General features: G+C 43.6%; 1 protein-coding gene across 1 annotated transcript in view; it reads left to right on the forward strand.

Annotated features, from left to right (window-relative positions):
- Window positions 1-11953, forward strand: part of SLC22A3 (solute carrier family 22 (organic cation transporter), member 3) — an 89186-nt gene extending 77233 nt beyond the window's left edge. Inside the window, exons 5-8 of the mRNA XM_012646790.1 lie at window positions 2885-2982; window positions 3105-3319; window positions 9451-9559; window positions 10324-11953. Coding sequence (XP_012502244.1) covers window positions 2885-2982; window positions 3105-3319; window positions 9451-9559; window positions 10324-10507 — 606 coding nt within the window. The 3' untranslated portion in view covers window positions 10508-11953. The remainder of the gene's footprint in view (window positions 1-2884; window positions 2983-3104; window positions 3320-9450; window positions 9560-10323) is intronic.
- Window positions 11954-11959: the final 6 nt, after the last annotated feature.

Consider the following 11959-nt stretch of genomic DNA (forward strand, 5'->3'; position numbering starts at 1 on the left):
CCGTGTGCTCTGGGTGAACGGTGGTGTCGGTGTGTAGATGAGCGATCTGTCATCTGGACAGAGACGGGAGACCAGCCCGGGACTAACACGGCTGCGCCGACCCAAGTCTGACTCGTGGAAAAGCGCTAAGTGAAAGACAGTGACCGCTGGAATAAGTCAGCAGTGATACCTGTGTGGAGAAAAACTGCCCTCAAATGACAGGGTGGTTTTCATCCTGAATTGAAAGATCTTTACAATCGAAATTAGTTTAGTCAAGTCTTTTTCATAAAACAGTGTTTTAATTAAAGATTCAATTTTTGGTCAAGGGTATCTTTAAAAATATATAGAAGTGACCATCAACTGTAAAGAATTTTTCTAAAATAAAAGCTTTCTATGTATTCAGCAGTGCTATGTGGGGATTAAGGACAGAGGATCTCCAATCGATTGCCTGGTTTCAAATCCTGGTTTGTCTACCTTCCTGCTATTTAATCCGTAATGTCCTGAGCCTCTATTTATAAAATGAGATTAATAAAAGTACTAACTTTATAGAGCTCTGATGAGAATTAAATGGAATAATCCATGTAAAGTACTTAGCCCAGAATCTAATATTACATGCTCCATAGATATTACGGCTCCATAGATATTAGCCAGTTTAATGTGGGAATATGTAGAAACTAATTGTTAAAAACATTTTAGTAATGAACCATGCAATAAATATTGTAACATAACAACTTCTTATCTTCCATGTTTGATGTTCCTGCCTTATTTTTGGAGCAGCAAAAGTTAAGGTAGATAAAGAAAAATCCCTCACTGGGGTCTTAAAATGTAGAAGGTTAGCTCAGGGAGCATCTTAATGGGCATTGTATTAGTTAGCGTCCAGGTCTTGCTGCTGAAACAGCAACCCAAAAACTGTAGTGACAAAAAAAGAAAAAAGTGTTTGCTCTCTAACACGCCCACCCAGAGGTGAGCATCCCGGCTCTGGCAAGGCGGCTCTGTTCCACAAGGCCCCAGGAGCCAGGTTCCATTTACCCTGTGTCTCCGCCATCATCTGCAATAGGGTGTATGCTGAAGCTCACCAACATCTTCTTCCATCAAGCTATCTTCTTTTTGAAGGATGGAGCCTAGAACTTATGCACATGACATCCATGACCACCTCACTGCTGAGGTCTCAGTCACAGGGCCACCTGTAGTTGAAAGAGAAGCTAGAAGAAGTGACTCTTGACAGACAGCTGTGTGCCCGACTAAAATTCCATGAATTCTGTTATCAAAAGAGAGGAGGAAAGAATGGGTGGTAAAATCAATTGTCAGTCTTCAGCTGTCCTCATCATGGAAACTATTGTTTTGTTGACTCTAAGACGCTACTGATTTTAAGACACTGGTTTTATGGACCACTGAGTAAGAGAAGCCATGCTGTTTAGCCTGTGACACATTGCTTTCTCGTCAGTTCAGCTATAGGATACATCCCAATTTAAGAGATTTTAAAATGTGGAAAACCAATGTGTCTTGGTATAGAAGAAGTACAGGATTGGGAAGACTGGGGAAAAAGTGATCTGCAGACGTTCATTTTGCAGTCTACTTTTGTGTGTGTGACTTTCCCTGCAGCAAACGTAGGCACAAGATGTCAAGCTTCGGTTGGCCCTTTGAATTCACCGTCTAGAATATGTGATTGACAAGGTACTGTCGGCGTGAATTTCTCCAAGTCAAATTCTGTGACTACTGGTAGAGAGACTTTCAGCTCGAAATCTTGGGGACATTTTGCCTAGACTCCCACTCTGTCTGGGCCAGATCTGGAGTTGAGCAAACGGACAGAAGGGCTCCTGTCCTTAGTAGTCAGGGTTCTTACTTGAGGACAAAAACTGAGGGCAACGTCTTGAGGAACAGATAGCGCTGGGGCACTGGCTTCTCACTTGGGCGTTCAGTCACTATGCAGTTGTCGCACACCAGACATGTTGCTGGGTGCTGCAATACAGTCCCCGCCTTACAAGGGCTCCAGCGCTCCTGGAGGGAGAAAGAGAACTAGACCCGAAAGGGAACACAGTCGTGTCGGTGCTGCAAGAGGGCTGCGGGGCGGAGGCGCAGGTGGGCAGTCATCAGGTTTGCTGAGGTTACGAAAGACCTCCCAGACGAGGTGAAATCAGGACTGAGGAGGTCACAGGGCCTCCAAGCAGAGGTGGCAGAGCGCGCAGGTGCAGGGAGAGGTGGCACTGTGGCCACTGCAGGGAACCATGCTCTGACGCCTTCAGCACACTCGCCTAGAAGCAGCCTATGACTACGGAGGTTTGCCCCGTGTTTTATTTCCTGTATAGTGCCTTATACGTGGTCATCCAACAATAATATTTGTTGAATTGAAGAAAAGATCAACTTCTTGGATGGCCAGATAGAGATGAGCTGAATTTTCCTGGATCAAAAAGACGCTAGATTCCAATGAATGGACAAAAGCAAAATTGTCCTTTGATGCTTGCTCTCAGACTGAACATTACTCTATTTTGTCAAAGTAAGATTTGAGGATTTACTATATAACATAAAGACACACTTGGTTGGATCCCACATGCTTTACCCACTTTTACTCTCATTTTCTCCCAATTTAATAAATGTGCACAAATATGTTACTTTAGAACATACCTTTTGTCCTTGTTTACTCAGAGCAGTTTAACATGAAGCACTGCAATTATGCTAAGAACAGATTCTCCGTGCAGCAACCCCAGCTTTGTGAATTTGACCTACTCAAAATGCCAGAGGACAAGCCGTTTCCTTCTCAGGTTTTAAGGTATAATTATGAAAGACCCCAGTCAGTTCGGTAAGATCATCCAGTTCCACAGCTTTGAATTTGGTTAACAACAGTTCTGTCTTATGCAGGGTGTTTTTTTGCTGTATATTGCTACTGAAATCTGCTTTTCTTGTATAGATTACTGTTACAGATGAGGAAGTTAGTAATCCATCCATTTTAGACCTGGTGAGAACTCCCCAAATGAGGAAGTGCACACTTATACTTATGTTTGCTTGGTAAGTTTGACTTGTGATGGATTTAAAAGCTTGCATCAAATTTACAACATGCCCCTTCCTTCAAATCGGGTTGAAGTCATCTCTTACTTGTTCTTCTCTGGTATCTTTCAATGTTGCTGCAGGTTCACAAGTGCAGTGGTATATCAAGGACTTGTCATGCGCCTGGGAATTATAGGAGGCAACCTCTATATAGACTTTTTCATCTCGGGAGTTGTGGAACTGCCAGGAGCTCTCTTGATCTTACTAACCATTGAGCGTGTTGGACGACGCCTCCCCTTTGCGGCAAGCAATATAATGGCGGGGGTGGCGTGCCTTGTCACTGCATTCTTACCAGAAGGTAATCTTCCCCTAAATCGGTCTGGCAGCCGAAGAACTTGAAAAAACTGAAATCAAAATAGTAAAGTTTAGGGAGCCACTTGTCCTTAGGAAATGTACCATCAAATCACAATCTTGGCACCAGGCAAGCTTTTGTGACGTCACTCAATTTTCTGCTTAATTGGTATAAAAACTTTGAAGATAAGAGATTAGTTCTATAGATGTTTCTGTTTTCTCAGTTTTTAGGTTCATTTATGGATGAAATAGATGTGCTAAATCTAGCTTATAGTGATACAGTGTCCTTTTAGTCTCTGTTATCTGACTGACTTTTGTGATAACGGTTGACGTCGTCAAACATGTTTCCTGAGCACATGCCGCATTGCTGGTGCCGTGCCAAACACTGAGGCTACCCAGAGAGCAAAGACACAGTTCTTGACTTCAAATGGTTCGAAACCTATTAAGGGATACAGATACTTTAATGGGAATGATTTCATTATGATAAATGAACTAATAGAATTATTTACAAGATTTAGAAACAGCAAAAACAAAAGTAGGTGGGAGGAGTGATCGATCAATCCATGAGAGCTATCCAGAGAAGCTTCCCAGAAGTGAGAACTAGGCATGAGTGGAAAAGGAAATGTACCAGATAGGAGGCGAGGAGAGGTGTGATTTTTTCCAAAGCAGTTTCACGGGAGTGTGAAACATCTTTGTGGGGTTCAGGAAGTTAAGGTTCTTTGCTATGGCTGGAACCCAGGCCAGGGGCCCTGAGAGATGGTCAGTCACCAGCACGACTGGCCCCCAGACCATGCGAGGAGCTTGGGCGCTGTCCCGTGAGCTTCGGGAAGAGGAGGAGTGAGCTGGGCGTCACTAAAGCAGTTTGGACAAGCCTGTGAGGAGGAAGAGATGCCGAGAGTAGGAACCAAGGTCATGGCGGTGGGCCTGGACGGAAGACGGTGGTTTCGTTTCAGGGATGTTTCAGAGTTAAATTTTTCAGAGCTTGGTGACTGGTGGATGGGTATGGGATAAGGAGGAAGCAGAGGTTGCAGGTGACCCCAAGGGCACGTTAACACCACCCAGATGATCCCTGCCACAGAACACAGCAGGGCTGGAAAGAGGAAGCCTTTCCGCTCCCAAGGGCCGTGTGAATTAGAGCAAGTTAATTATTTCTGTGTTCTGGGATAGTGTGGAGTGGGGACTACAGAGACAGCTGGATTCTCGGGGGTCCTTTGTGTCTGCACAAGAGAGGCTCTCTGTCTTTGAGAATCCTCTGAGGGTCAGCAAAGGAACTGGCAGTGCTGTAGGAGTCAGAACCATCCGACACTTACAGATGAGCCTGCCAATCAGATGAGGCTTTATGAATTCCCCAAACATCGGGTAGACCCTATTTGGATAAAGTTACAGAAATGCCAATCTTCAGAACACACACAGACAAGATGAACAGGCCTCTGACCTATCGGGATGGGTGATGATGAACAGAAACTGCCTGTTTACGTTTCTCTTATTTTCCTTGAGTGTATTAGTTCCCTGGGGCTGCCATCACAAACTGGGTGGCTTGAAACAGCACACATTTGTTCTCTCAGAGTTCTGGAAGCCGGAAGTCTGAGATGTGGGTGTCCCAGAGTTGGTTGCTTCAGGCAGTTCTGAGGGGGGAATCTGTTCATGCCTCTCTCTGAGCTTCCGGTGGTTGCTGCCAAGCCTTGCCGTTCCTTGGCATCACGCCAGTCTGTCTCCATATTCACATGACACTCTCCTCTCTGTCCCTGTGTCACCTTAAGTAATTACATCTGCAAAGACCCTATTTTAAAATATGGTCACATTCTGAGATTCCAGGTAGACAAGAATCGGGGGGATGCTATTCAACCTGGTACATTGAGTTAACATCATCTAAGAGTGGGGGATCCATGCAATAGCTGTCTATCAACACATTTCTTTTGGGTATCGATTAATTGCCAGCCACTAAACTAGGAGGGAGAAGGAGAGGTGAGCAAGATAGACATAAGTCCTGCCCTCGGGAAACATAAATTTAGGTAGAAGCATGAAAAATTGGAAACATGGGAGACTTCACTATTCTTTCTATTTTACTTTGGCACTTAGGGTTTAACTTAAAAACATAGTCCCCTAAGACGAGATCTTCTGTTCTCATGGCATGTAGAATAGGATGAAATATTCATTGCATATGAAATTGGGGGAACATGGAGAGAAAGATTAATGGCTTAAGTGTGGCCATCGTTTCGTGATGTGTACTTTGCCCTAGAAGATTTTCTCTGGTCCTAGACCAAGTGGCATGATTTTAATGTGTGTTGCATTCAGCATGTCCCCGAAAAGCATTTACGACTGTGTGTCCAAACCAAGTTTGAAGTAACTAGATAGGTCGAAATCAAGCTATTTTGTAGAAGACACTTTCATATATTGGAAAATATGAAGCAAAGAATAGACTTTTCTTCTTGTTCTAATCAGTTTTATTTTATAGATATAATTTCCTGATCGAGGCTTTAGAATTGTCCTCAGAAAGACTGAAAACTAATCGCTCTTATTCTAGACACACTTTATTTACACATTTGGCAGATTTGGCTGTTTTTTACAGTCATGTGTCCGTCATGACTGTCTGGCAAGAATAAGTTTCAAATCCCTACAGTGAGTTCCAAGTGTTAGCAGAGGCTCCTCCCTGCGCTGGCTGTCCTTCCAATTCCAAGAGGCTTTTAGACTTGACTCCCAGGACTGGTACATTAACATTAGAACGGCTTCTGCCTCAGCCGTTCCGACCACACCCGCAGAATGCTGATGAGCTTTTGCAGAAACCAGCCCTGACACTGTCTCACAGAAAACAGTTGAACTCGCTTCCCTCCACCGAACCCAACTTTGCATGGTCTGAAGAATGAAATTCTGGAAAAAGAAATAGTCTTTCTGGCTAGATCCTCCTCTAAGACTCACTGCTTCTGGCCCAAATTTCTGAATTCTAATTAAAGGCTGGAAAATAAAGAGCTTTCTTTATCCATACCCATGTGCCATCTTTCAGTTAATTTAGGATGGCTACAAACCTCACAGTTTCACTAAGTCTTCTTTTTGAAATGAAAAGATTGTTTTTCACTTTCATTTCTCTTTAAGTGAAAAGTAAGTTCATGTATCTTAATTTACATATCTCTATTAGGACTTTTTACAAAATTTTATTTCGGAAATCAGAGCAGATGTGTTAACATCAAAAAAAAAAACTCAGGCCAGGCGCAGTGGCTCAGGCCTGTAATCCTAGCTCTCTGGGAGGCCGAGGCGGGCGGATTGTTTGAGCTCAGGAGTTCGAGACCAGCCTGAGCAAGAGCGAGACCCCGTCTCTACTAAAAATAGAAAGAAATTAATTGGACAACTAAAAATATAGGAAAAAAAATTAGCCGGGCATTGTGGCACATGCCTGTAGTCCCAGCTACTCAGGAGGCTGAGGCAGGAGGATCACCTGAGCCCAGGAGTTTGAGGTTGCTGTGAGCTGGGCTGACGCCACGGCACTCACTCTAGCCCGGGCAAAAGAGTGAGACTCTGTCTCAAAAAAAAAAAAAAAACAACTCAGTAAAAAGATTTATTCTTGAGCCGAATGTGTGTGACTGATGGTCCAGGCCTCACAAGGTCCGGAGAAAATGTGCCCAGAGTGGCCAGTTGCAGTCTGGTTTTATACATTCGTGGAGACAGGAATTACACATAAAATCACACATCAGTACATGGAAGGTGTACATTGGTTTGGTCCGAAAAGGTGATACATCTTGAAGGTGGGGAGAATTACAGGTTATAAGTGGGTTTAAAGATTCTTTGATTTGTAATTAGTGAAAGAAATGAAGCTTTGTCTAAAGGCTTGGGATGTGTTAAGTTAAAATAAGGAAGTCTGCTAACCAGAGACAAGCCATGGGACAAACCCCTGGAGTCATCTGTTAAGTAAATTGATGACCTGCAGGTGTACTTGAAACTTTGTCTTGCTGGGCCTTAGGTCCCGTTAATGATTTATTATCTTGCTGTTCCTGAGAGTAACTCGAAAAGCCAGAGGGCACCATGAGGTGTGTCTGGGCTCCCTCCTCCTCGTGGCCGGCCAGTCAGTTTTCAGGTTTTTCTGGGGTCCTGCTGGCCAAGAGGGGGTCCATTCAGTCGGCTGGGGGCTTAATATTTTATTTTAATTCACCGATGGTACATTCAGAGGAGATTCAAAATTTTGTTTATTTTAAACCCTGCGTCCTTTCTTCAATAATCCAGGTATTGTTCCCAGTAATCTCTAGCAGCTTGACCAGGTCCCCATTCAGCGAGGGACATTTGTCCTCATTTAACTCTGCAGGAGACAATTTTAGTTTTAGTACTCATTTTTAAATTGCCTTGTGGTTTTTGCCATTGCTACCAAAAGTTGTGTATCACCACCCCAAAATGAACTTAGCGTATTACTGGAATGATCAGAAGTTTGTGTGCGCATATATAATTATTCACACTTCCCAACAAATTGTTTTCTTTTTACTCTTTAGTTCATGAACAGTGCAGTGCCTTAGGAACTTCTCTCTTGTTACACATTTCAATAAAATATCTGTTTTGATATATTAATGGTTAGATACTGGACTCTACTGCTTGGAAAAGAGTGAGGAGTCTTTCAGATTAAGGTCCACATGTAGGATAGACCATGTCTCCCCAAGTGTGGCAACTTGGCAGGGTTTTCTGAACATTTTGCTGAATTGACTAGTTATTTTACTGAGCTAACCACATATGTTTCTCATGGTGGGTATGTGTTTTAATTTGGTTTCCTGGTTTTTGTTTGGTTCTTTCCATCAAATAGTCCTAGCCTCAGTTAATAAACCTAAACTGAGACTCACTTATAGAGAGATCTTGATTTAATAAAAAGAATCCTATCACTTAAGTACCTAACCTGGATGGGAGATCATTTCCATGGTAGCAGGCGGCCTTCTTCACTGCAGCCCTAGAGCAGCGGGAGATTGCCCCATCGGGCCGGGACCCAGGGAATCTGGGCCACGGCTCCCCCTTTCCGTCCCCAGCACCACCTGCTCATCGAAGGACGGGGTGGAATGCATTTCCTCGTGCCCCTCCCTGGCCTTCATGAAAAAGCAAAGCCTAAATAAAACACATGTTGACAACCGCTCTGTGCCAGAGCAGATGGTGGCCCAGCGCATCAGCACAACTCTGATCCTCCTCACTCCCTGATGTAACTGTTAGTGTGACAGCTACAAGTGTTCTCATCTGGAAAAAATACCAAGCTCACCAGGATAGCCTCAGCCCAACTGCAGTCAGAACGCAGTAAAGTGGGGCCTCCCAGCAATGACCTGGACTCTCAAACCATCTTTTTCTCTGCTTGCCCTCCTGTGTAATTGTTTCATTTAATGAGTTTTAGCTTTTTTGATTTGTTGACTTTTCTCTAGAGGGAACACACAGACTTCTATGAGTTTGATTCTCTTCCTGCCTCCTCGTCACTCATGCCCACTTTCCTACTAAAAAACTATATATTCAGGAAGGTGCAATAATGCTCCTAGAAGACAAGAGGATGATTTAGTGCTAAGTGAGCAGGCACATGAGTATAAAAGGTATTCATCTGTTCACAGATGAAAGCCAGACATGCTGGACATCCTTAGCTTTGCTTTGAAGAGCAGATATGGTCTTGTTCATGAAATCATATGTCCTCATACCAAATCCCCTCGGATGACATAAATTGCACAACTCTTAGGAAACTTAGAGCACTGACCTTTTAGAGTAAAAATACTTAACTCCTTCTGTCCTTAAAACAGAAAAGAAAAAAAATATTTAATAGGGAATGTTTGGCATTTCCCACTAGTTACTAGGGAGGAAAGGAGAGTTTCTTCATATAACCAGAGCAGTCCTCAAACAGTTCATTGTTTCAATGTAGTGGCTGCTTGAATTGTTCTTGAATTGTTCAAATGGTTCTTGAATTGTATTTCTATAATCCAACCCTGCTTAGAAAGACATCTAGCACACTAAAATATTAGCTGTCATTCTGGTTGTTGTCGTTGAAATCTGGCTATAATATTAGAAGGTTCTATCATTTGTGCTTAAAATTAGCAAATACTTTGGACTAGGGGGCATTAAGCAAATGCCTTTTGTTGTTTTGTACGATGTTAATGAAATCAGACCCCTAACTTCTCTCTTCCAAACTTTCTGTGTTTGCAGGGATACCATGGTTGAGGACCACAGTTGCTACCCTGGGAAGACTAGGGATAACCATGGCCTTTGAAATTGTTTATTTGGTAAATTCAGAATTGTACCCAACAACATTACGGTAATTACAACATACATGTCGTGGTTTCTCCTAAGTAACTGTGTAGTCACATATTTTAAGTAGACTTAAAAGCTATAAAATAGTTTCCTTAGCTTGGTAATATATTAACCTGGGCTGAATTCAGCCAGTAAAGAAGAAATGCTCTGAGTTGTAGCTGCTTTCTGCATTACTACCTGACACGTTTTGTGATAGAAGTATTTCTCATATCATATCTTCATACACACCTATGGTTTTGTGGAAAGGCTCTGGACTTGGAACCAGATCTCTTAGTGCACTTTCTTGGATTGTGGGTTAAATCTGCATTCACCAGCATCACCCTGCTGCAAGGCTGTATGGACTCTCTTCGGACCGCGTCACACATCTCGCATTTGTGAGCAGCCGGTTAGCGAAGGACAGAGTGAGACGGTGTGCATGGATTAGTGCAAATGACCCTCCTTTGCTGGGAAATATTCCCTGGGCACACCGCTGTCGTGCAAGGGGACAAAGGGGCCCGCACTGTCACAGAGCAGGCAGGGCGTGAGCTGCTGAAGGATGAATACCTTTCCGCCAACCCTGGAGACTTCCTCACCACCCTCACTGTGAAATGGTGCAGAATGGACATGGTTTGCTTAGAGTACGCGACAGTGGTAGTTTTCAAGGTTAAAAACTAGAAAAATGGAAAGTGTTGTCACGTTTTCTTTGCTGTTGAATATCTCCGAATATTTTGATTATCTTGAATTTACTTATGAAATAGTTTTCATTTAAAACCATTTTTCATTCTACAGAAACTTTGGAGTTTCACTGTGTTCAGGTTTGTGTGATTTTGGGGGAATCATAGCTCCATTTCTGCTCTTCCGGCTAGCAGCTGTGTGGCTAGAACTACCTCTGATAATCTTTGGTAAGAACTCACTTTTTATGCTGTTCTTAAGAGCTTTCATCTACATTCTTTGCATTAACAGAACCCTATAATGATCATCAGATTATTAGGTTATTAATGATATCCATTTCATCTTTTTATGACAACTGTTTCGGTTTTGAGGAGCCAATCTGATTACAGTAAAATTTGAAATGCTAAATGGCTTTAATTTACTTTATATTAAAGGGTGGTGATAAACCATGTTTGATTTAGCCTTTTTTGTTTAGGTTCTGAGTTAAAATCAAACACTACGAAACTCTTTTATGGTATTGGGAAACAGAACAGGTAATTTTCAGGGGACCCAATTGGATCTTTGATATGTTTAAAAATAAGCCTAAGGATTAATTGCATCTTTAAATGTTCTCTATCAATATCACATTTTAATTTTCTCTGATGCCAGAAATGCCACGATGAGAGAACAGGGAACTCAAAATCACTCACACGTGCTCCATAACCTCTTCCACGTCCCTCCAGGGAGCTTCTGCCCTCCCCTCCCCTCAGCTGTAAAGGACGCTGGTTGGCCCCGTTCTCACCCGACCTTTCCTCCACCTCCACTTCCTTATTCTCAATAGAGAATGTTTTTCATTTCTTGTTCAACAGTTGAAATTTGAAATTTGAATGAAAATTTTGAGCCCATGAGGACATACCTTCAGATTCATGCAAAGATCCTTTGACAGTGCCGGGGACAAAAAAGCAACTGCTAACCACTTAACTCCGGTGAACTCAATAAAAGATCACCTCAAATTATTCAGTGGGCTTTGACCATTGAGCTGAGTGTTGTTCTGTGGCCAGCATGAAAAAGCAGAGAATGTCAGTGTCTGGCGAGGACAGAGTAGTCCAGGAGACAGGGCGCCTGACCCTCCAGGACTGTGGCTGGTCAGGTGGCACCCAGGCTGCACGCTGGCCCTTCCTTCACAGGGCCTGGGTGGGGACAGAGCCGAATTTCTGAAAGCTCAGTGAGGACGGTGTGCTCTCTGCTGAGACCCTGAGAGGAGAGGCAGCTGTGAGAACATGGCACAGGGACCCTGGCCCCGCTGTCTTTGTGGTGGGGACACTGGGTGGTGGGCTGTGGCACATCTCTTCCGGTGCCACCTTCAGTGATGTATGTGGGCAGCCTGACACGCCAACGTGGCAGCATTTACACCTTGCCAGTGGGCAGACGCTACAAATCAAGGCTTCATTTTCCAAAACCGGCTGTTAAACATTTACCAGCACACCGCTGCGGAGAAATAGGAGAGGCTGGCATTTCAGGAATTTGGGCTCCAGAGAACAGAAAACAGCGGTGACTGGTGGACAATGTGTGGTTGAGAGGAGGCTTGTTAAGGCGGAGACCTGAGTGTGTTTAGAAGCTTCTACCAATAGGGTAAAGACCCCCCGGAAAAAGGGGTTTAATCACCACCGGGAGGAGCCCAGAAAGACAGGCCCAGGTGAGCGCTCGCCCTGGGCAGAAGCAGGGACAAGTTTTACCTGCACTGTGAAGGAGGGACAGCAGGGAGAGCGTGTGG

This window comes from Propithecus coquereli, unplaced genomic scaffold, assembly GCF_000956105.1.
Source record: "Propithecus coquereli isolate 6110/MARCELLA unplaced genomic scaffold, Pcoq_1.0 Scaffold25, whole genome shotgun sequence".
Taxonomy (NCBI): domain Eukaryota; kingdom Metazoa; phylum Chordata; class Mammalia; order Primates; family Indriidae; genus Propithecus; species Propithecus coquereli.